This window comes from Salmo salar, chromosome 13, assembly GCF_965601325.2.
Source record: "Salmo salar chromosome 13, fSalSal1, whole genome shotgun sequence".
Taxonomy (NCBI): domain Eukaryota; kingdom Metazoa; phylum Chordata; class Actinopteri; order Salmoniformes; family Salmonidae; genus Salmo; species Salmo salar.
The window spans coordinates 49802849-49825725 of NC_138303.1; the positions used below are offsets into that span (position 1 = coordinate 49802849).

The 22877-nt window shown below is 41.7% G+C and overlaps 1 protein-coding gene across 4 annotated transcripts in view; it reads left to right on the forward strand.

Moving 5' to 3' along the window:
• The window catches only part of LOC106566941 (mitochondrial carrier homolog 1), a 44799-nt gene extending 24649 nt beyond the window's left edge, over positions 1-20150 (forward strand). The window contains exons 8-12 of one of the 4 annotated variants that reach the window (XM_014135605.3): positions 475-577; positions 3296-3343; positions 3545-3612; positions 12944-13019; positions 13207-20150. In XM_014135605.3, coding sequence (XP_013991080.1) covers positions 475-577; positions 3296-3343; positions 3545-3612; positions 12944-13019; positions 13207-13281 — 370 coding nt within the window. In that variant the 3' untranslated portion in view covers positions 13282-20150. The remainder of the gene's footprint in view (positions 1-474; positions 578-3295; positions 3344-3544; positions 3613-12943; positions 13020-13206) is intronic. The other 3 variants (XM_045693344.2, XM_014135607.3, XM_045693345.2) reach the window with 3 other exon arrangements.
• The last annotated feature ends 2727 nt before the right edge of the window (positions 20151-22877 follow it).

Consider the following 22877-nt stretch of genomic DNA (forward strand, 5'->3'; position numbering starts at 1 on the left):
TACTTATTGACTCAAGATGTTTCAGACTTGAATTTTTTTATTACTTTAAAACAATTCTAAAAACATAATTCCATCAGGGTTTAGGGTACAGACATCCCAAGTATTCCGGGTAGCACTGACTACCAAACAACAATCTCTTCCTGGTACACACTTGCATTAAAGGGTGACTACACCCATAATCAACATTTCTAAAAATGTCCCCAGACCTCAGAAATAGTCTCCTGATGTGATTTAAACATTGTTGTGGACTTAGAACATCAAATGTTTTGTTTTTTAGCAAAAACCTGGAAACACTGAAATCTGGATAAATGTAAACGGAATTTGGGAAAAAATAAACGGAATCAGACAAAAAATAAAACTGATTTTATAGGGCCCTAGGTAAGAATCAATATTCCTGGTTCAAAACCATTGACATTGTTTTGATCTGTACTGTATTTATGTCCTTTCCCCTTATTGGACGCTTTATGTTTGCAGGGGGGTTGTGCCCCATGTCCTGGGTGAGGTCATCTTTCTGTGGTGTTGTAACCTCCTGGCCCACTTCATCAACACCTACGCCGTGGACGACAATGTAAGCATGGTACATACACCTCTAAGCACTGATCTAAGATCAACGGTCACTTTAATAACCTAAGTGAGAGAACACATCTCTGTTGAAGTTGTAGATACAAATAGAAATGGCTTCGTAAAGTATTTTTTTTATTTAACCTTTATTTAACTAGGCAAGTTCTTATTTCCAATGACGGCCTACCCCGGCCAAACCCGGACGACGCTGGGCCAATTGTGCGCCACCCTATGGGATTCCCAATCATGGCCGGTTGTGATACAGCCTAGAATCGAATCGGGCTGTAGTGACGCTTCTAGCACTGAGATGCTGTGCCTTAGACCGCTGCGCCACTCGGGAGCCCCATGAGGGCAGGAAGAATACAATAATCTACTTGTTTTGTAACCAACTCTTGAATAACAGGAAAATAAACCTGGAAACAAATTCTAGTTCAGCACTGGACATGAGTTTCGTAGTTAGTCAGAAAAAAGTCAGCAATGTATTCTTTGTACCTTTTCTTTAATGATACCCATTACATAGGAATAGTACAAAAAAATATATAAATATATATATTTTTTGCTTTGTCATTATGGGGTATTGTGTGTAGATTAAGGGGGATGAACAATTTAATACATTTTAGAATAGGGTTGTAACGTAACAAAATGTGGAAAAAGTCAACGGGTTTGAATACTTTCTGAATTCACTGTATTGTGAACACTGCATCCAATGGGTACGGATACAGCTTTAGAACGAAGTTCTTCAGTATTAGTAAAAATGTGATTAATACATGTGGATGATCTTTTTCCTGTAGTGTTTGTAAACACCCTGGTAGGTTGATTTAATAACCTGAACCAGATTACAGGCACTGGTTACAGTGAGAAGCTTCCTCTTGAACAGACAGCTTGATGAAAACCAGTCAATATTCAGGTCCCCAAGAAAGTAGACCTCTCTGTTTACATCACATACACTATCAAGTATTTCAAACACATTATTTAGATACTGACTGTTAGCACTTGGTGATCTATAGCAACACCTCAAAAGAAAAGGCTTTAGATGGGGCAGGTGAACCTGCAACCACAAACACTTCAATTACACTTGACATGAGATCTTCTCTAAGTGTTACAGGGAAATGGCTCTGAATATATTAATATATACAGCAACACCTCTCCCATAAGCATTCCTCTCTCTTCTATAGATGTTATAGCCTTGTATTGCTAATTCTGTATCAAATGAGGAGTCTCAGAAATAGCTAATATATAAATGTTATCTGATATTAACAAGTTATTGATCACCACTATCTGCCTGGGCCTGTCACTAGGGCCGGTGGTGGGTTTTCCTGTCCTGTGGGCGCACTCCACCTCAATCTTCCTGTGGTCCATCTTCAGTTTCTCAGAGATCATTTCCCTCACTTTGTCCTCAGACTCTGCAATTCCGTCCACAACAATCGTGTTCCTCCTCGATTGTCCCTCAAGATAATCTGATTTCTCTGTCATTGTTGTCATGGATTCACATATAGAACTGATGTTCTCCCTCAATGACTTACAGATTGCTGTCATCTTGCCATTCTCCTGTTTAAACTTAATGAGCTGACCCTGGGAAACTGTAAACTGTTCTTCAGGTCCTGGACCTCTCTGGTCAGGTCATCCATTTGTTTTATTAGTTGACTCCACCAGTATTTTGACACAACACTTGAATCTATTTTCTTGTTGAAACAACTGCATATAGAATGATTTTTGTTCGTTTAAAAGAACCTACACCTGTAATAAAGAGACAACACTGTCCTCAACGGTACTCCCACCGGCTTCAGTCTTTGTCATGTTACCAACGTAGGCTACGCTGTTATTCCTCGCAGTTCCAGTCAGGGCAGGTCGTGGGGAAGATGTAAACAGAAACAAACAGCATAGATCTAGACAGCCACAAGCCCGGGACAATCTGCGGTCCCAGCCACAACGGCTAACCGCGTCGTGGGCTGCGCTCAAGCCCTCAAGAAAACCCAGCTAGCTTGATAGGCAGCTAGGCTAGCTGCTACGCCAAGCAGCTCCTCAGACCCATGTTTGGCAGGATCCCTGGATAGATAGCAGCGGTCCCAGCAACTGATGCCAACCGTGTCATGGGATCCAAACTCAAAAGGTAGCTAGCTAGTAACCAAGCTTTTTCAATAGAACACTTTTTCAGAGACTTTCAAAACTTTCCAAAACAACAAACAGAACTGTCCCTCGTTCCACGTTCAACAGGAAGTGGGTTTAGCTAGAGAGCACCAGAGATGAGGTAGGTAGTCATTCAAAAATCATGTTAAACACTATTATGTTGGGTATCTACAGTGTTCCGTCATGAAAATACTGTTTTCCAGCACATGATCTATAAGATCGTCATGCTATTCTGTTTAAAATGAATGTGCACATATGCACAATGAATATGAGGTTGGTACTGGAGGGTGATGGTCCATGGTTCAAGGCCTCCCTTGGATCCGTCTGAGGCAGGGTCTGGTAAACCCAGTGACGATGGGGTACAGGGCAGGGGTTGATACTTGGCAGTTCAACACTGGGCTGGAGGATCTGGTAAATCCAGCGATGACTGGGTAGCCAGTTTGCATCTGGTCTCTCAACACCGGTTCAATATCTAACAGATCAGGGCAGATGCCTCAGAGCGAGTCATCAGAAGAGATCATGTGTTGGAAAACAGTGTTTTGTGCACAGAAAATGATGTCCTAACACAATTATTTTGTAAATGCTTCCCTCTCACACTTTTCTGCAGTTCAGCCAAGCCCCAGCAGTGAGAAGCTACACCAAGTTTGTGATGGGGGTAAGTTCAGCTGCACAACCTCTACATGTCTTTGTACATATTTTTCTGGAACTGAAATGTGGTGAGGATATTTTGAATAGTTGTTTCCCAAGGTTATCTCTAAAAGCCTCCTCCTTTTACTTTGTTTATTTGATGGTGTTGCAACTACAGCACTTGTGTCCACCTTAGTTCCCCATGTTTGATCTCCCTACCCGTCTCCAGATTGCAGTGAGTGTGTTGACGTACCCATTTATGCTGGTGGCAGACCTGATGGCAGTTAACAACTGTGGGTAAGGCTGGGATCACACCCACGTTTTTTTGTCTGTTTTAAGAGTTTAAATGTTTTCAACTCCCGACTACCGGAGCCCCCGCACTACAAAAACGTGCATGCTTTGGAGGAGACGGGCGCCAAATGCGAGTGCACCATTGAAAACAATGGAGAAACTTATGCAGGCGCTTTGAAAAGTGTGTCCAGTTGTATCACATCCTAATGTTTATTTTATACATGTAACAGTATATTATTGTTTAGTAAACTGGAAATATAGTGGGCCACAATGCCCCCATTTGTCCTGATGAAGGTTGGTAAAACACCATAGCCTATAGCCAGTTTCATATGAGTCTTCCTCCTATCCACATAGGCAAGATGGAGTGGTTGAGACCACAATGCATGTTCTGTAGACAGGTGAGATCTGTTAGATCTAAACAAGAAGGGAAAGTGGTTGACAACAATGTCTCTCATTTAAAAAATGTAGCTTTCATTGTCTTCTCAGAATATTCTGTTGATAGTTAAGATGAAGATCAAAATGCTCATGCTCTTGTTAAAAAGATTAGGCAAAAATTTTGATTTGGGGTGTCTGCTGGTCATCAACATAAGTTGTGAAGAAGTATAGCTAAGATCAAAATGATGTTCTTGTTGACAAGATAGTCTTTTGAAAAAAATCCTTGAGGACAGGTATGTTTACTCTCAAACTGAGATACAACGGTGAATGATTTGGTCATTCTGCTCCTGTTGCTTGATGATTCTAAATGAATTGCTGTAAAGACGAATAGCATTGACACAATGTTTTGTGTCACGTTACACTCACCAATTGAATAGCTAGCTAACATTTCAGTTAGCTCTACTTTTTCATCCTGGCATTTTCCCTGCATCTCTCTATAGTCTTCAGAAAATATTCCTTGGGTAAGGATATATTGGCTTTCAAGTCAAGTATGGTGAATTTGGTCATTTTTCCGCAGCCTAGCGGTTAAGAGCGTTGGGCCAGTAACCGATAGATCGCTGGTTCGAATTCTCGAGGTGATTAGGTGAAAAATCTGTCTATGCCCTTGAGCAAGGCACTTAACCCTAATTGCTCCTCTAGAGTTTGAGCATAGCCTGAAGGTAGGGATGGCCAGTTCCTCTTGCTGCTTCATAGGCAAGAACCATGGTCTGGAAGCCAGTGGAGTGTGTGGAGGAGCATGGTGACATGGAAGAACTTGGGAATGTTGAATACCAGGCGAGCTGCAGCATTCTTGATAAGTTGCAGGGGTTTGATGGCACAAGTAGGGAGCCCAGCCAAAAGTGAGTTGCAATAGTCCAGACTGGAGATAAGTGCCTGAATTAGGACCTGCACCACTTCCTGTGTGAGGTAGGGTCGCATTCTATGGATGTTGTAGAGCATGAACCTGCAGGAGCAAGTCACTGCTTTGATGTTTGCGGAGAACGATAGGGTGTTGTTCAGGGTCACGTCAAGGTCTGAGACGCCCAGCCCTGAGAGGGTGGAGAGGAGGATCTGATGGTTCACGATGTTGAAGTCAGCAGATAGATCTAGGAGGATGAGGAGGGAGAGTCAGCTTTGGCAGTCAGTACAGATTGCCTCTGTGACAGAGAAGAGCAGTCTCGGTTGAGTGACCCGTCTTGAAGCCTGCTGGTTAGGGTCAAGAAGCTCATTCTGAGAGGGATAACAAGAGAGTTGATTAGCGACAGCACGCTCAAGAGTTTTGGAAAGAAAGAAGGGATAGAGGTCTAGGTTTTGACGTCAGATGAGTCGTGTTGGTTTCTTGAGGAGCGGAGCGACTCTGGCATTTTAAAGTCTGAGGGGATGCAGCCAGTGGTCAGGGATGAGGAATGGGAGAAGGTCTCCAGAGATGGTCTGAAGAGGGGATGGGGTCGAGCAGGCAGGTTGTCGGGTAGCCAGACTTCACTATTCTCAGGATTTAATCTGGAGAGAGAGGGGAGAAAGAGGTCAAGGCGTAGGGTAGTTCTGTGTGAGTGGGATCAGTGGACTCAATAGACTAAGTGAATAGGGAGCGGATGTTGTCAAAGAGGTTGACAAAGTCGTCCACGGAGAGGGGTGGGTAGAGGATTAAGGAGGGAGGAGAAGGTGGAAAAGAGTTTCTTGTGTTTAGTGGCAGAAGCTTGAAATTTAGTGATAGAAAATGGCGTTAGCAGCGAATACAGAGGAAAGAAGGTAGGGAGGGAGTGGAAGGAAGTTCAATTTTCCTCCATTTTCGCTCAGCTGCCCGCAGCCCTGTTCTGTAAGCTCGCAATGAGTCACTCAGCTACGGAGCAGGAAGGGGATGGCCAAGCCGGCCGTGAGGAAAGGGGAGAGTGCGAGTCATAGGATGCAGAAACGGAGGAGAATACGGTCAAAGAGGCAGAATTAGGAGACAGGAGAGAAAAGGATTTAGTAAATTAGTGATCAGAGACCTGGAGGGGGGTTGCGGTGAGATTAGTAGGCGAACAGCCCCTAGTAAAGATGAGGTCAATCGTATTGCTTGCCTTGTGAGTTGGAGGGGATTGGGAAAGGGTGAGGTCAAAAGAGGCAAGGAGGGGAAAGAGAGAGTTGGAATTATATCACAGTAAGAAGATTATGAACTTTACCCAGTTATAAGAAGCAAGTTTTTCGCATCTTCTGAGAAATGTGCGTGACAATTCAGAGGTTCATTTTTAAATCACTACTTGTTTTAGTAGTTTAGTAGCATAGCTGCTGAGCATGCCAACACACATGAGCCAGAAGCAGGCATGCATCATTCACGGTAGTGGCAACATGTTCATCGGTTTTGCATTTAGTCATTCACTCATTCATTTAAAAAAAGTATTTATGAAAGGTAAAGAGGTTAAGACCAATGTTCCCTCTAAGCTGCGTGTGCACCTTCTCCAGGACTTCCGCGCAGTAGAAATGCCAGGCTGATTGAGTCTGTGATTTTGTTGTAGGCAGAGCCAGGAGTAGAATTCTATTGGCGGGGATAGCCCACGAGCTGTCTTTCTACCATCCTAGAGTGATTGCGCTTTTTAGATCAGTTCAGATCAGAGCCTCGTGTATGCACATTTGTTGATATTCTTTGCTAGTTAGTGAGTTATTAGCCCAGTTATCGATAATTGTAGGTCAGCAGTGGGGAGTTGCTGCTTCCTACAAGAGCATACAACATGTAGGCTTAGGCTACATTTCAAGCTGTCTTTGAAAAGCCAGTCAGGTAAAAAAAAAAACTTTGGTCTTAATTAAATGGGCAGTGTTGTATTTTGAGACAGGCTTGAATATGCAAAAATTGAACATTGAACACCACATATATCATAGAAATATCATAGAAATCAAAGCTATTTGCATGTGAAAATGTTATGGGATTCGCTCCATTGGTTTTGTTGGTAGGCCTACATTATGATCAAATAGCCTATTGGCTACTGTCTAAAACTGTAAGGGTACAGCCTCAGTGTTCACTGTAAACAATGATCAAGTTTCTGCTCATAAGACCTACAATTTGCTCTGTGACCCCAAAAATTTGAGGGAACATTGGTTGAGACTACAATGATTATTTTTTTCCCCCTAACGGAAGTTTTTCTTTTAAATGTTATTCATTCCCACCTATATTTTGCTTGAATAGTATTCATATTTTATATTTTCAGTCAAGATGGTATAGTAGTTATGACAGGGTGGTCATTGCCACATTAACATCTTGTTGAAAGGACACAAGTAGTAGAAGTGATATTTTTTTTTAGGGTTGCATGCGCAAGAATAGATCATCATCATAACAAGATGGCAAATGTTTTTATCTAAATGCTTCTCATCCTGGCATCTTCCCCATGTCTTTAGACCCTGCAGAAATCACTGATAGAAAGGAAAGCTGTTAGGTAACATGCCCTTACAAAATACAGTTATAGAAAGGAAAAGACTTTTGGCTAACTTACCTTCATTTACAGATTAGACAGGTTATTACTGGCATGGCTCTACGTTGACCTTTTTTTACGAAGAGCACGTGTGCGCCTAAGTTGAAAAATATAGGTTCACATAGAGCTGTTGTGGTGACTGTATTACCACCACACAGGCAGTCATGAATCATGACAGCAGTCAAATTCCCACGTGAACATTGAGTCACAGTAATCTCCTGTTATGCACTCTGGACATGCTTTCGTAGTACCCAACTCGCTAATGATCATCAGGTCGTAATGGCCTGCTACTCAGACCTCTCTTGTCCCTCCGTCAGGTCCTAATGGCCTGGTACTCAGGGCTCTATTGTCCCTCCATCAGGTCCTAATGGCCTGGTACACAGGGCTCTATTGTCCCTCCATCAGGTCCTAATGGGCTGGTACACAGGGCTCTACTGTCCCTCCATCAGGTCCTAATGGCCTGGTACTCAGGGCTCTATTGTCCCTCCATCAGGTCCTAATGGCCTGGTACTCAGGGCTCTATTGTCCCTCCATCAGGTCCTAATGGCCTGGTACTCAGGGCTCTATTGTCCCTCCATCAGGACAGCTTTCTAAGGTGATGATTATTTCAAAACTCCATATGCATATTAGAGTTTATGCATAAACATAGGCTTCTCAGCCCAAGCCCAACATGTTTTTATTTTGCCGTTATACAATACATAGCCTACTACATATTACAGTTGGCATAAAAATATAAAACAAAACTGAATTAAGATGTCTTTGGTACATAATTGGTCTAGCCTATACTACAAAATGTAAAAAATGAGAGTAATCCCCTTTGAATGTGGACTGTATTATTATGCGTACTGGATGGACTGGTTACCTGATGCTATGCTTCAACATTTCTGTCCACGAGTCTGGGAGAGAACATAGAGCCAGTTGGTTCAGTGATTGTGCGGGGCATTTTTGAACAGCCTAGTCATTTTTTATATTTTCACAATTAATTGGGTGACAAATTACCTTTAGCTATACAGAATATCGCAACACCATGCGTTTCCATCACCTCCTCTCTCTCCTTTATTCCTTTCATTTGTGCGCAGAGGGGCTGTCAAAAGTTTAGTGAAATAAACTCTGAAAAAAAAGAAACTTCCTCTCACTGTCAACTGCGTTTATTTTCAGCAAACTTAACAAGTGTAAATATTTGTATGAACATAACAAGATTCAACAACTGAGACATAACCTGAACAAGTTCCACAAAACATGGAATAATGTGTCCCTGAACAAAGGGGGGTCCAAATCAAATTTATTTATATTGCCCTTCCTACATCAGCTGATATCTCAAAGTGCTGTACAGAAACCCAGCCTCAAACCCCAAACAGCAAGCAATGCAGGTGTAGAAGTACGGTGGCTAGGAAAAACTCCCTAGAAAGGCCAAAACCTAGAGAGGAACCAGGCTATGAGGGGTGGCCAGTCCTCTTCTGGCTGTGCCGGGTGGAGATTATAACAGCACATGGCCAAGATGTTCAAATGTTAATAAATGACCAGCATGGTCAAATAATAATAATCATATTAGTTGTCGAGGGTGCCACAAGTCAGCAACTCAAGAGTAAGTGTCAGTTGGCTTTTTCATAGCCGATCTTTGAGAGTATCTCTACCGCTCCTGCTGTCTCTAGGGAGTTGAAAACAGAAGGTCTGGGACCTCCGAGAGAGAGAAAGAAAGAGAGAGAGAATTAGAGAGGGCATATTTAAATTCACACAGGACACCGGATAAGACAAGAGAAATACTCCAGATGTAACAGACTGACCCTAGCCCCCCGACACAAACTACTGCAGCATAAATACTGGAGGCTGAGACAGGAGGGGTCAGGAGACACTGTGGCCCCATCCGATGAAACCCCCCCGGACAGGGCCAAACAGGCAGGATATAACCCCACCCACTTTGCCAAAGCACAGCCCCCACACCACTGGAGGGATCAACAGTAACAGTCAGTATCGCAGTGCATCTCCGCCTCATGGACTGCACCAGATTTGCCCTCGTTCTTGCTGTGAGATTTTACCCCACTCTTCCGCCAAGGTACCTGCAAGGTCCAGGGCATTTCTGGGGGGGAATTGGCCCTAGCCCTCACCCTCCGATCCAACAGGTCCCAGACGTGCTCAATGGGATTGAGATCCGGGCTCTTCGCTGGCCATGGCAGAACACTGACATGCCTGTCTTGCAGGAAATCACGCACAGAACGAGCAGTATGGCTGGTGGCATTGTCATGCTGGAGGGTCATGTCAGGATGAGCCTGCAGGAAGAGTACCACATGAGGGAGGAGGCTGTCTTCCCTGTAACGCACAGCGTTGAGATTGCCTGCAATGACAACAAGCTCAGTCCGATGATGCTGTGACACACCGCCCCAGACCATGACGGACCCTCCACCTCCAAATCGATCCCGCTCCAGAGTACAGGCCTCGGTGTAACGCTTATTCCTTCGATGATAAATGCGAATCCGACCATCATCCCTGATGAGACAAAACCGCGACTCGTCAGTGTCAAGCACTTTTTGCAAGTCCTGTCTGGTCCAGCGATGGTGGGTTTGTGCCCATAGGCGACGTTGTTGCCGGTGATGTCTGGTGAGGACCTGCCTTACAACAGGCCTACAAGCCCTCAGTCCAGCCTCTCTCAGCCTATTGCGGACAGTCTGAGCACTGATGGAGGGATTGTGCGTTCCTGGTGTATCTCGGGCAGTTGTTGTTGCCATCCTATACCTGTCCCGCAGGTGTGATGTTCGGATGTACCGATCCTGTGCAGGTGTTGTTACACGTAGTCTGCCACTGCAAGGCCAATCAGCTGTCCATCCTGTCTCCCTGTTGCGCTGTTTTAGGCGTCTCACAGTACGGACATTGCAATTTATTGCCCTGGCCACATCTGCAGTCCTCATGCCTCCTTGCAGTATGCCTAAGGCATGTTCATGCAGATGAGCAGGGACCCTGGGCATCTTTCTTTTGGTGTTTTTCAGAGTCAGTAGAAAGGCCTCTTTAGTGTCCTAAGTTTTCATAACGGTGACCTTAATTGCCTACCGTCTGTAAGCTGTTAGTGTCTTAACGACCGTTCCACAGGTGCATGTTCATTAATTGTTTATGGTTCATTGAACAAGCATGGGAAACAGTGTTTAAACCCTTTACAATGAAGTTATTTGGATTTTTACGAATTATCTTTGAAAGACAGGGTCCTGAAAAAGTTTGTTTTGTTGCGAAAACATGTTACTATCGATGTTCCCAAACAGATTTCACTTGGTTTCCCAAATTAAGCACTGGGTAGCTGATGGAACAGGGTTGGACAGCCCATGGCATACACAGTTTGGCCGGAATATCACTGTTGTGCAGCAAGAGCATGCATGGAGGGAAATAAGTGTTCTTTTATTTATTTCTCAAATGCTCATATGTTAAGCACATGTACGTGCCGAAGTAACCTACTAGGCATTACCGAAGTAACCTACTAGGCATCATTGAAAAACGGACCAGCGGGAAAGCACGTACTCAGACCTCCATTCGCTATTGGAGTCCATACAGAAAATGTGCTTTTTTTACCCTGGCCCTGTTCCTGAACATTTGATAATGGGCCATTCTAAATCGAAGCAAATGTTACATATTAGTAAAGACCAGATTAAATTGAGAATAGTCTGATGGATAAAAATATGCTAACTTTCCTGAGGCAAGCTTTTTTCTTGTTGCTATTTTCTCCAATCATCAATAGCCTATAGTCATATCATGCAGCCCATATGTTTTGATTTCTAATAGGCTGACCACACCACTCGCGTCGCAAAATATATTTAGAAATCTGTTATTCAATTATTGCACCCACACACCAACGAGCGTCTGCGTTGCCAAGGGCTAAAATAGAAGTCATTCCTATTTCTGACGCAGATCGCGCTGCAAGTCCTGCCTCTCCCATCTCCTCATTGGTTTATAGAAGCAGGTACCCACGTGCCATCTCCTCATTGGTTATACCCACGTGGGTGATTGAAAGATGAACTGTTGCCGGTTGTCGTGGTAATACTATGAAAGTTTAGATGCCAATCACCATATAAGTTCAAAGATGAAAAAGCCTGGAAGGAGGAGAGATGACTAGAAACGATTCGGTTGACCGTTTTTATGTGTGGATTAATTGTTGGAGTAGAGGACCTTGTGCATTTCAGGTAAAATAACAACCTAATGTTTATATCCCAGGACAAATTAGCTAGCAACAGCAAGCAAACTAAATAGGACAAATTAGCTAGCAAGTGCAAGCTAACTAGCTAAATTGCCATAAATGTTTAATGCTTTTCAACATGTCCCTAAATTAATGTCATTGGTTCAGAGTTTGTTTTTATATTTTAACCTGCGTGTCGTGATCGCGTTTGGTGTAGGGGGACAAAATACATTTTTGCACAATGGCGCATGCGTGCAGCTGGTTTGGGTTCTGTGTAAGACATTCTAAGGTGTGTATCATTCACAACTAAAGTTGCCAAATAATTCTAAATCTAGTGTTCAGTGACGATTTTAGCATGTAAATCTTGGTGGGGAAAACTCCCACATTTTTGGGGGGATGCATGCCAGCAAAGCCACTACACAACACTAAACAATGCATTAATTGCACTATAACAGTGACAAATGGTGCTGACAAACTGTTACTGCCTACATAAAGCTGTCTCAACAGCAGAGTCCCAACAGTTACCACTGCTACACCTGGCTGTCAGCGGAGCCTTGTCTGGCAGCGAAACAGTTCATTCAGCCTAATTTACTTAGCTGATATGACTGACTTGCTTAAACAAATGTGGTTTCTGCTGACAATTGAGATGTACAAACTATGGCATAAGGGGACGAGGAGCGGATAAGAGTCAATCCGTAGTTTATAAATTGCTTGGCTGGTCCGATGAGACAGTGGATTGCGCAGTCAGATCGAAAATAGTAAATAGGCATTTTAACATCAAAAATTTAGCCAGTGTCTATTCCACAAGTTACCACCGGCTAAATCTATGACGTTAAAATGCCTATTTACCAATCAGCATCAGACCCACCCGTTGTATGAGGCCAAATATACACTGGAGCTGCTTACCAAGACATTGCATGTTCCTGAGTGGCCTAGTTAAAGTTCTGACTTAAGATTACTCAACATCATACATCATTTGTTATTACATTGCATATTTGAATAACTAGATTCAGTTTATAAGGTTTCCAAGCATACCCAGGTCAGTGATCTCTCACTGAAGCAAGCACATTTGATTTTATTCAAGAGTACAACAATAGAAAGTACCAGATGGCCTTGTTACTGTCTGTTACCTGTAATTAACTGTCCTATAGCTAGTGCCATTTGAGAATAGTCATAATGGTGTATCACTTTCATATGAAGTCAAAGTATAGACTTGATATATCACAAAATAATAGGATACAGTTTAAATGTATTTGTTTGAGAGACAAATAACATGAAGTGTTAGCTTGTGGGTTCAGCTTATAATAGATCTCTTGTGTGTTCACAGCTTGGTGGCTGGTCTTCCCCCTAACTCTCCCATCTTTAAGTCCTGGCTCCACTGTTGGGCTCATCTGAGCCACAAGGTACAGTCACGCTCATTCAGCTGGAGCAAATGGAACACACTCGTGTGTGTGTGTGTGTGTGTGTGTGTGTGTGTGTGTGTGTGTGTGTGTGTGTGTGTGTGTGTGTGTGTGTGTGTGTGTGTGTGTGTGTCATTGTTTTCTCTGGTAGTGCATGTCTGAAACTGTCTTTTTGTTTCTCACCCATTAGGGCCATCTGTTCCGAGGATCCAGCTTCTTTTATCGCCGCGTGCCTGTGACAGGGATGGCTTTGACTGAGGAGTGATAAAATCAACCACCGCACAACCTGTGCCACTGTTCTCCTTCCTAACCGGTACCTCAGTGAGACCAATGTACAACTGCCCCCTCACCTTAAACCCCCCAGCGGATAAAGCCAGAGCAGCATGTTATCAATGGGCTAGGTGTTTTACTGAAAGAAAGCTACTTACAAATTAAGAGTTTTGTTAATCTTGTTTTTAATCTAAATAATAATGTAGCCACTCAAAAGTAAGAGGTCAGAGGAGTGAGACTTAATGTGAACAAATCAAAATTCTATCCAATATATTTTGTCTTGGTTGAATGCTGAGGGTATAATTTCATTCTACTATACCAGCAAAGTTGCACACATTTTTGTATTTATTTGAATCTATCACTTAATTTTGCCATATTTATAGGCCACAGTTTAATTAAGTTCTATGTAGGCTTTACAATTGGATAGTTGATTTTCATCTATTGAAAAAATGCCAAATGCTTATTTTTCAAAGGGTCTTCCTAGTAGCATGATAAGTGGTTGCATTCGAAAGTGCTCATTTGCCTCCTATCAGAAGTGCTTTAACCAATAATTATACCTATTCACAAACACCATAAGCCCACAAAAACTGGAGTGCTCTCTAGTGATGCACTGATATGACATTTTTGGCCGATATCCAATATTTTCCTTGCCATAAAAAAAACGATACCGATAACAGCTATTTGAAATTTTAGCGGCCTTTTAAGCATTCTAGTACAGTTAAATAGTTAACACACACACACATGGACACAGCGGTCTAAGGCACTGCATCTCAGTGCAAGAGGGGTCACTACAGTCCCTGGTTCGAATCCAGGCTGTATCACATCCGGCCGTGAGTCCCATAGGGCGGCACACAATTGGCCCAGCGTCGCCCGGGCCTTCATTGTAAATGAGAATTTGTTCTTAATTGACTTGCCTAGATAAATAAAGTTTACACACACCACACTGACCAAAAAAATATTTTGTTTGCATTTACATATGTCCCCATTACCAGTCAAACATAATCAAAACCTATTTCTTTCACTTACAGTTGAAGTCGGAAGTTTACATACACCTTAGCCAAATACATTTAAACTCAGTTTTTCACAATTCCTGACATTTAATCCTAGTAAAAATTCCCCGTTTTAGGTCAGTTAGGATCACCACTTTATTTTAAGAATGTGAGATGTCAGAATAATTAGAGAGAATTATTTCTTTCAGCTTTTATTTCTTTCATCACATTCCCAGTGGGTCAGAAGTTTACATACACTCAATTAGTATTTGGTAGCATTGCCTTTGAATTGTTTAACTTGAGTCAAACGTTTCGGGTAGCCTTCCACAAGCTTCCCACAATAAGTTGGGTGAATTTTGGCCCATTCCTCCTGACAGAGCTGGTGTAACTGAGTCAGGTTTGTAGGCCTCCTTGCGCACACACACTTTTTCAGTTCTGCCTACACATTTTCTATATGATTGAGGTCAGGGCTTTGTGATGGCCACTCCAATACCTTGACTTTGTTGTCCTTAAGCCATTTTGCCTCAACTTCGGAAGTATGCTTGGGGTCATTGTCCATTTGGAAGACCCATTTGCGACCAAGCTTTAATTTCCTGACTGATGTCTTGAGATGTTGCTTCAGTATATCCACATAATTTTCCGTCCTCATGATGCCATCTATTTTGTGAAATGCACCAGTCCTTCCTCTAGCAAACATGACAACAACATGATGCTGCCACCCCCGTGCTTCACGGTTGGGATGGTGTTCTTCGGCTTGCAATCCTCCCCCTTTTTCCTCCAAACATAACGATGGTCAAACAGTTCTATTTTTGTTTCACCAGACCAGAGGATATTTCTCCAAAAAGTACGATCTTTGTCCCCATGTGCAGTTGCAAACCATAGTCTGTCTTTTTTATGGCAGTTTTGGAGCAGTGGCTTCTTCCTTGCTGAGCGGCCTTTCAGGTTATGTCGATATAGGACTCGGTTTACTGTGGATGTAGATCATTTTGTACCTGTTTCCTCCAGCATCTTCACAAGGTCCTTTGCTGTTGTTCTGGGATTGATTTGCACTTTTCGCACCAAAGTACGTTCATCTCTAGGAGACAGAACACGTCTCCTTCCTGAGCGGTGTGACGGCTGCGTGGTCCCGTGGTGTTTATACTTGCGTACTATTGTTTGTACAGATGAACGTGGTACCTTCAGGCATTTGGAAATTGTTCCCAAGGATGAACCAGACTTATGGAGGTCTACAATTTTTTTTCTGATGTCTTGGTTGATTTCTTTTGATTTTCCCATGATGTCAAGCAAAAAAGCACTGAGTTTGAAGATAGGCCTTGAAATACATCCACAGGTACACCTCCAATTGACTCAAATGATGTCAATTAGTTTATCAGAAACTTCTAAAGCCATGACATTTTCCAAGCTGTTTAAAGGCAGTCAACTTAGTGTATGTAAACTTCTGACCCATTGGAATTGTGATACAGTGAATTATAAGTGAAATAATCTGTCTGTAAACAATTGTCGGAAAAATCATGTGTGTCACGCACAAAGTAGATATCCTAACCGATTTGCCAAAGCTATAGTTTGTTAACAAGAAATTTGTGGAGTGGTTGAAAAACAAGCTTTAAGACTCCAACCTAAGTGTATGTAAACTTCAGACTTCAACTGTACTTGCTGTGCTGTTTCGTTGTTCAGTCATTTCATTCTCAACCAGGATATCTATGGAACGCCGTTTGGGTCTTTGCGTGTCAAATAACACTATTTTACCAATCAGGACCTGAATATGACTGCACGTCAAATAATAATTTAACTCGTTCATACATTTTTAATGTAGTTTTGACACATTGATTACACTATCACTCGTTTTTCATGTCACAATGATTCATCGATGTGTATGCTATGATGCTGGTAAAGTTGTCTCGCGCACCTACAGTGCTGGTCATAAAAAAAAGCTAGCTAGCTCATGGATGCAAACAATGTAGTTCTTCCCCAAAACATAGCAAAATGACAATCTGTTTCAGTAGCTATAGTTAGCTAGGTGTCATCTAAAATAACCCTAATTGATAAGCTAGTTCTTGTTTGATTAATGGTGGTCGGACCCATCTATGTGGACTTTGCGGTTTGGCCTTCAAAATAAAAGTATGGCATAATTCTATTATTTTATTTTATTTTGAAGGCAAACCGCAAATTCCACTATTGTGCTTAATCCTTAATTGTGGCTAGCTTCACAACACATAACCCAGTCCAGTCGAGCCTCACTAGCCAGATGAAGCTAGCTGGCTGCTTATAACGTTAGCTTTGGGTAACAGGGTTAAGTAGCTGGCTAGCTATTTATTTTCATGAACCGAAGTTCAATTTCAATAGGCTAACAACAAGTGGCAACCTAGCTAATACTTACTCACAAGGATCCCTAAATCATTGTTAAGAATAATGAAAATGACTGCAGTTTCTACTGGTCATTGTTTTCAGGCTGGTTGTATTGGTGCTAGCTAGCTACCCCAGAAGTTGCGGTCGAACAAATAATGCTTTATTACCAACGCGGTATTGTTAACACATCGTTCGTGGCCAGTGTTTGCAGACTTTTTTGTACAGCTTTGACAGTGCTACTGTATCTTTTTTGACACGCAAAGACCCAAATGGCGTTCCATAGTATGTATGTCGTGAAGCTATCAATGTGTAACTTCGGTAGGGCAACATCTGAAAAATAGCACACTTGGTAGTGTGTACCGGTGCTCGACCAGTCGGCGAAAGCCATCATCACCCACGACAGAGCGGTTGATTGTCAAGGGCAATGAATTCCATTATCTTGGCTTTAATGGATTTCGCCTTTGAGTTGTCTCGCTGAAATGTTCTTACTCTTTCAAATGACTGCTCGATCCACACAGCAGACATTGTGGGCTAGGTTAGGAATGCTGTGTTGCAACATTTTATGTGGCGTCATTACGTCCTGTATTACGTCCTATACATTATATAGGTATGCACGGTAACTTTGACATCAGCTTTTAACATCGCCGTTAAACTAGACATCGGGCCGATACCGATGTTGGCATTTTTAGCTAATTTCAGCCAATTCCGATATCGTGCATCCCTAGTGCTCTCCTTTAAAACTAATTTGACCACAGGTTCTTGCAACTTTGTACAAATTGCAGCTCCTGTGAGCTCTTGCCACGAGAGAAGTAAGAAACAAGGGAGGAATTCAGAGGGCAACCAGTAGTTTTCAGTGATCTTCAAAAACGTGGCCTGCCATCCACAAAAGGTTGTCTGTGGCCATATATTAAGAACATTTGTCAATATCACAAATTTTGTGTTCAAATTTGTGTGAGGTGATGGGTATGTTTGTGTTACCAGTGACAGAGAAATGCTAAATTACAGTGCCTTCAGAAAGTATTCAGCCTTTTGACTTTTTCCACATGTTGTTGTGTTACAGCCTCAGTTAAAAATTTATTATTCTGTCACTGACCTACCTACATACAATACCCCATAACGTCAAAGTGGAATAATGTGTTTTGAAATGTTTACTCATTAATAAAAAATGAAAAACTGAAATGTCATGAGTCAATAAGTATTCAAACCCTTTGTTATGGCAAGCCTAAATAAGTTCAGGAGAAAACATTTGCTTAACAAGTGACATAAGTTCCATGGACACACACACAGATAATTGTAAGGTACCTCAGCCGACCATTGAATTTCAAACACAGATTCAACCACAAAGACCAGGGAGGTTTTCCAATGCCTCGCAAAGAAGGGCACCTATTGGTTGATGGGTAAAACAAAAAAGTAGACATTGAATATCACTTTGAGCATGGTGACGTTACTAATTGCACTTTGGGTGTATTGATACACCATCCAGTCACTACAAAGATAGAGCCGTCCTTCCTTACTCAGTTGCCGGAGAGGAAGGAAACCTCTCAGGGATTTGACCAGGAGGCCAATGGTGACTAAAACAGAGTTTAATGGCTGTGATAGGAAAAAACTGTGAGATAATGTCTAGATGTTTTTTTTATAGTGGAGATGAAGTTCATAAATTGCTTGGCTGGTCTGATGAGACAGTGGATTGCACAGTCAGACCGAAAATAGTAAATAAGTAAGAATTTTAACGTCATATTTAGCTAGTGTCTATTCCACAAGTTACCACCGGTTAAATCTATGACGTTAAAATGCTTATTTACCAATCAGCATTAGACCCACCTGTTGTATAAGGCCAAATATACACTGGAGCTGCTTACCATGGCATTGATGGATCAACAACATTTTTAGTTACTCCACAATACTAACCTAATTGAGAGTGAAAAGAAGAAAGCTTGTATAGCATAAAAATATTCCAAAACATGCATCCTGTTTGCAACAAGGCACTAAAATAATAATGCAAAAATGTGGCAAAGCAATTCACTTTTTATCCTGAATACAAAGTGTTGTGTTTGGGGCAAATCCAAGACATTACGAAGTACCACCGGGAGATGAATTCACCTTTCAGCAGGTCAATAACCTACAACACAAGGCCAAATCAACACTGGAGTTGCTTACCAAGAAGACAGTGAATGTTCCTGTGTGGCCGAGTTAGTTTCGACTTAAATCTGCTTGAAAATCTTTGGAAGAGTTGAAAATGGTTGTTTAGCAATGATCAACAATCAATTTGAGCTTGAAGAATTTTGAAAATAATAAATAGGTAAATATTGTATATTCCAGGTGTCCAAAGCTCTTGGAGACTTACCCAGAATGGCTCGCAGCTGTAATCGCTGCCAAATGTGATTCTAACATGTATTGATTTAGGGGTGTGAATACTTATGTAAAGGAGATCTTTTTGTATTTAATTTAATACATTTGAAAAAATGTCTAAAAACATGTTTTCACTTTGTCATTATGGGGTATTGTGTGTAAATGTGTGAGACAAATAAATACTTAATCCATTTTAAATTCAGGCTGTAACAACAAAATGTTGAATAAGTCCAGGGATATGAATACTTTCTGAAGTATGGTGAAAGTGGTTGTGCATATTATGCCACTTTTTGCATTCAGGTTAAGGGTGTGTGCCTGAACTCTGAACCGGCCACATCTGTTGGATGAGTCTCTTTGACTGCAGTTGAACATCCCAGTTGACCTCTAGTAGCATATAAATATAAGGAATCACCTTACCACCTTTTACGTGATCAGTGTTAACCACAATAATCCTGAATGGGTTTGGTATGGGGTGTTTTGTGTCCTTATTCCTGTTTTTGTGATGGATTCCTCCAATCGTGTCTACTTTAAATAATGTGTGGAAATGGCATGCAGAACAGACACATGCTTCTCCAAGTGTGTGGGTGGGTTTATTTTTTAAGCAAACCATTCATTTTTTTATCATGTATTAAGAATATGGTGTCTGGTGCTGTAATCTGTATTTCTTCTCATAATGCCATGAGTATTCACTCTCGTGTGTTCTGAGTTCACAGTCAAACATTCCCTGTAAACTGTGATCTCTGAAAGAAGGAGAAGCAATGACGAGGCAGTTGCTTTGCAACGTTGCATTTCCAATGTCTCTTATTTTCATAAAAATGTAATGAAACCTGGAATGTTTGCCTATCCTATCTGTGTTTGAACCTAGCCTGTGATCTTGTTTTATTTATTTAAAAAAAGAAATTACATGAATTTGATGGTCTACAAGCAGTAATTTCTGGCGGACTTACCAACTGGACAGACACACACACAGCTATACATTTATACTTTCGGTGCCAGGCAGAGGCTTGAATGAGAGGGTCGAAGAGTGGTAATTATCTGTATATTTATTAGTTGGGAGTCTTGGGACACACACGCACACACTACTTTTTGTTCCCTGTACAGTTCATCATTCATCAGCTTTTCATTCAACCCATTTGTAATATAAAATATCTTAACTGACCAGTTAAGGTACATGCCAAGAGTTCTATGTGTCCACTCTTTTTGTTTCACCCACTGGGACAGAGGTGACCCTGTCTTACCCTGAATAAGTTCACAACCCCAAAATAGCAGGTTTTCCTGGTTGATGACATAACGTAACTTGAACAAGGCACTCGCCTAAAAAGGTTGCATGTTTATGGTCATAGCACTAACAAATGGTCAATTGATATTGCGCTGGACCTTACCACAATTTGTATTCAATTTCTTATTCATGTTGCCGTAAATAATGTCATGGGATCCATTGGCGTGCATGTTGAGCTACATTTTTTTTAGCGCCAGACCAACAAACCTCTTGCAAGTATTTACACTGAACAAAAATATAAACTCATCTAAAAGTGTTGGTTCCATGAGCTGAAATAAAAAAATCCAAGAAAATGTACCTAAGCACAAAACGCTAATTTCTCTCCTTTTGTACACACATTTGTTTACATCCCTGTTAGTGAGCATTTCTCCTTTGCCAAGATAATCCATCCACCTGACAGGTGTGGCATATCAAGAAGCTGATTAAACAGCATAATCATTACACAGATGCACCTTGTGCTGGGGACAATAAAAGGCCACTCTAAAATGTGCAGTTTTGTCACAACACAATGCCACATATGTCTTGAGGGAGCGTGCAATTGGCATGCTGACTGCAGGAATGTCCAACAGAGCTGTTGCCAAAGAATTGGATGTTCAGTTATTTAACATAAGCCGCCTCCAACATTGTTTTAGAGAATTTGGCTGTATAGCCGAACCGGCCTCAACCACAGACCATGTGTAATCACGCCAGCCCTCCACCTCCGGCTTCATCACCTGCAGGATTGTCTGAGGAGGGGGGAGTGCTGAGGGTATTTCTGTCTGTAATAAAGCCCTTTTGTGGGAAAAAAAATACGAATTCTGACTGGCTGTGCCTGGCTCCCCAGTGGGTGGGCCTATGCCATCCCGGGCCCACACCCCTGCCCAGTCAGGCCCTAATCTATGGATTTCACATAATTTATTTCAATTTACTGATTTCCTTCTATGAAATTGTAACTAGGTAAAATCTTTGAAATTGTTGCATGTTGCGTTTATAATTTTGTTCAGTATAATATATATTCATATTTTATGTTGCCATTTTACATGTTTGCTAAGATGATGTATGTTTTGTAGTGTTACTTTGAACATGCTGAAACAGTCATTAGTTTTGGGCTAGACTATGATCTGTAAATGTCTACTACCCTTTTTAAAAAGTTGTTGAGTGAAATTAGCACTCGTCAGCCTCGGATGTGTATTAAGTATGCATGTAAGGGGACTTGAGTGCTGAAAACCTAAAACATATAAAACTTAATTTACCAGGAGAGTTAGTTGACAAACAAACTTGATTGGATGCCAAGAATGAATATAGACACACTTGTACAGAACTACAGATTTAAGGGCATTGACATGGTAAACATAATGGCATAAAAAAGGAAAAAGCATGAAAGAGAAAATACATTTACAATGGTTCTCTCTGTATTAATATTACTTCGAGCATGTGGCTTTGCAACACATAAAATCATCCCAGTGTGGAGACCTAACAGTGCAACACCACACAGGCCTCATGCCACTCAGGTAGGAGGGTACCAGGAATAAATGAATCAAAACAAAACTAATGAATGAGCCCTTCTCATAAAACTAAATGTGTGCCCTTCAGGAGCACACAGACACCAAAAATATCCCTGGCATCAATATTTTAAACTGGCTTGGCTCGCTATTACAGCAATACCAATTTCCATTTAGTAACCCCGGATACAATTCCTATTGAGTGGGATGGCTGGAAACAGCCAATGACTCTGCCGAAGTCGGCCAAAAGCTCCAGCACTGTGTTTGTTCAAGTGAAAATCAGGATATACCCCATATGTTTGAGCTCCTCTGCAAAAACTTGTTACAGAGTTTAGCCTTGCGGTGAAGTAGAGCATGGTAGTGACCGCACTGATGAGCTGCAGCTTGGAGAAGTATTGGTGCATGTCATAGACAAACAGGGAAACTGCCTTGAAGACACTGGTCAGAAAGGACTACCACCACAAGTGAGTCCACTCTTTAGGTTCGGCTCAATCTGTAGCGGCGCGAAGGTAAAATCACTGAGGAAGCCAGGCCAGAACAAAAAGCCCAATTTGTTGTGATAATTGCGTTGTTTGCTCTATAACCTGTTAGTTCATATGCCTTGCCAGTGTTATATAGGCCTAAGACGAAGACAATAAGAAGACACAGTGGCAGAATAAATTCAACCACACCTTTGTTTCATCATAAAACCTGAGAACAACATCTGTCCAGTGAAGTCTACAAAGCATATTGCATGTAACAAACAGTTACAGTACATGAGCTACAGGATGGTCAAGCAAATTAAGTAGTCTGACATTTTCAAACTACAAAACAACTATAGATTTAGAACCACGGACAGTTACTGCAAGTCGCAAAGAAAACAGGAGCTGCCTCCACTCTTCCAGCACCATTTCAACATCATCAAATCACCTATGCTTAGTCTAATACAGTGACAACTAAGATACCAAAAACTATTTAGTCCAATCAACTAAAGCTAAATATGATGTGGCTGTCCATGGTACCGATTTGTGTGTGTGTGTCCGTGTGTGCAAGTAGACAAAACATGTTGACTCATCCTACTTGTTTAAAAATGCCAATGCCATCTTCCTCTCATGACTCTGTCATACAGATAGTTCAGCCTAACATTAGCCTACTACATCTAGCTACA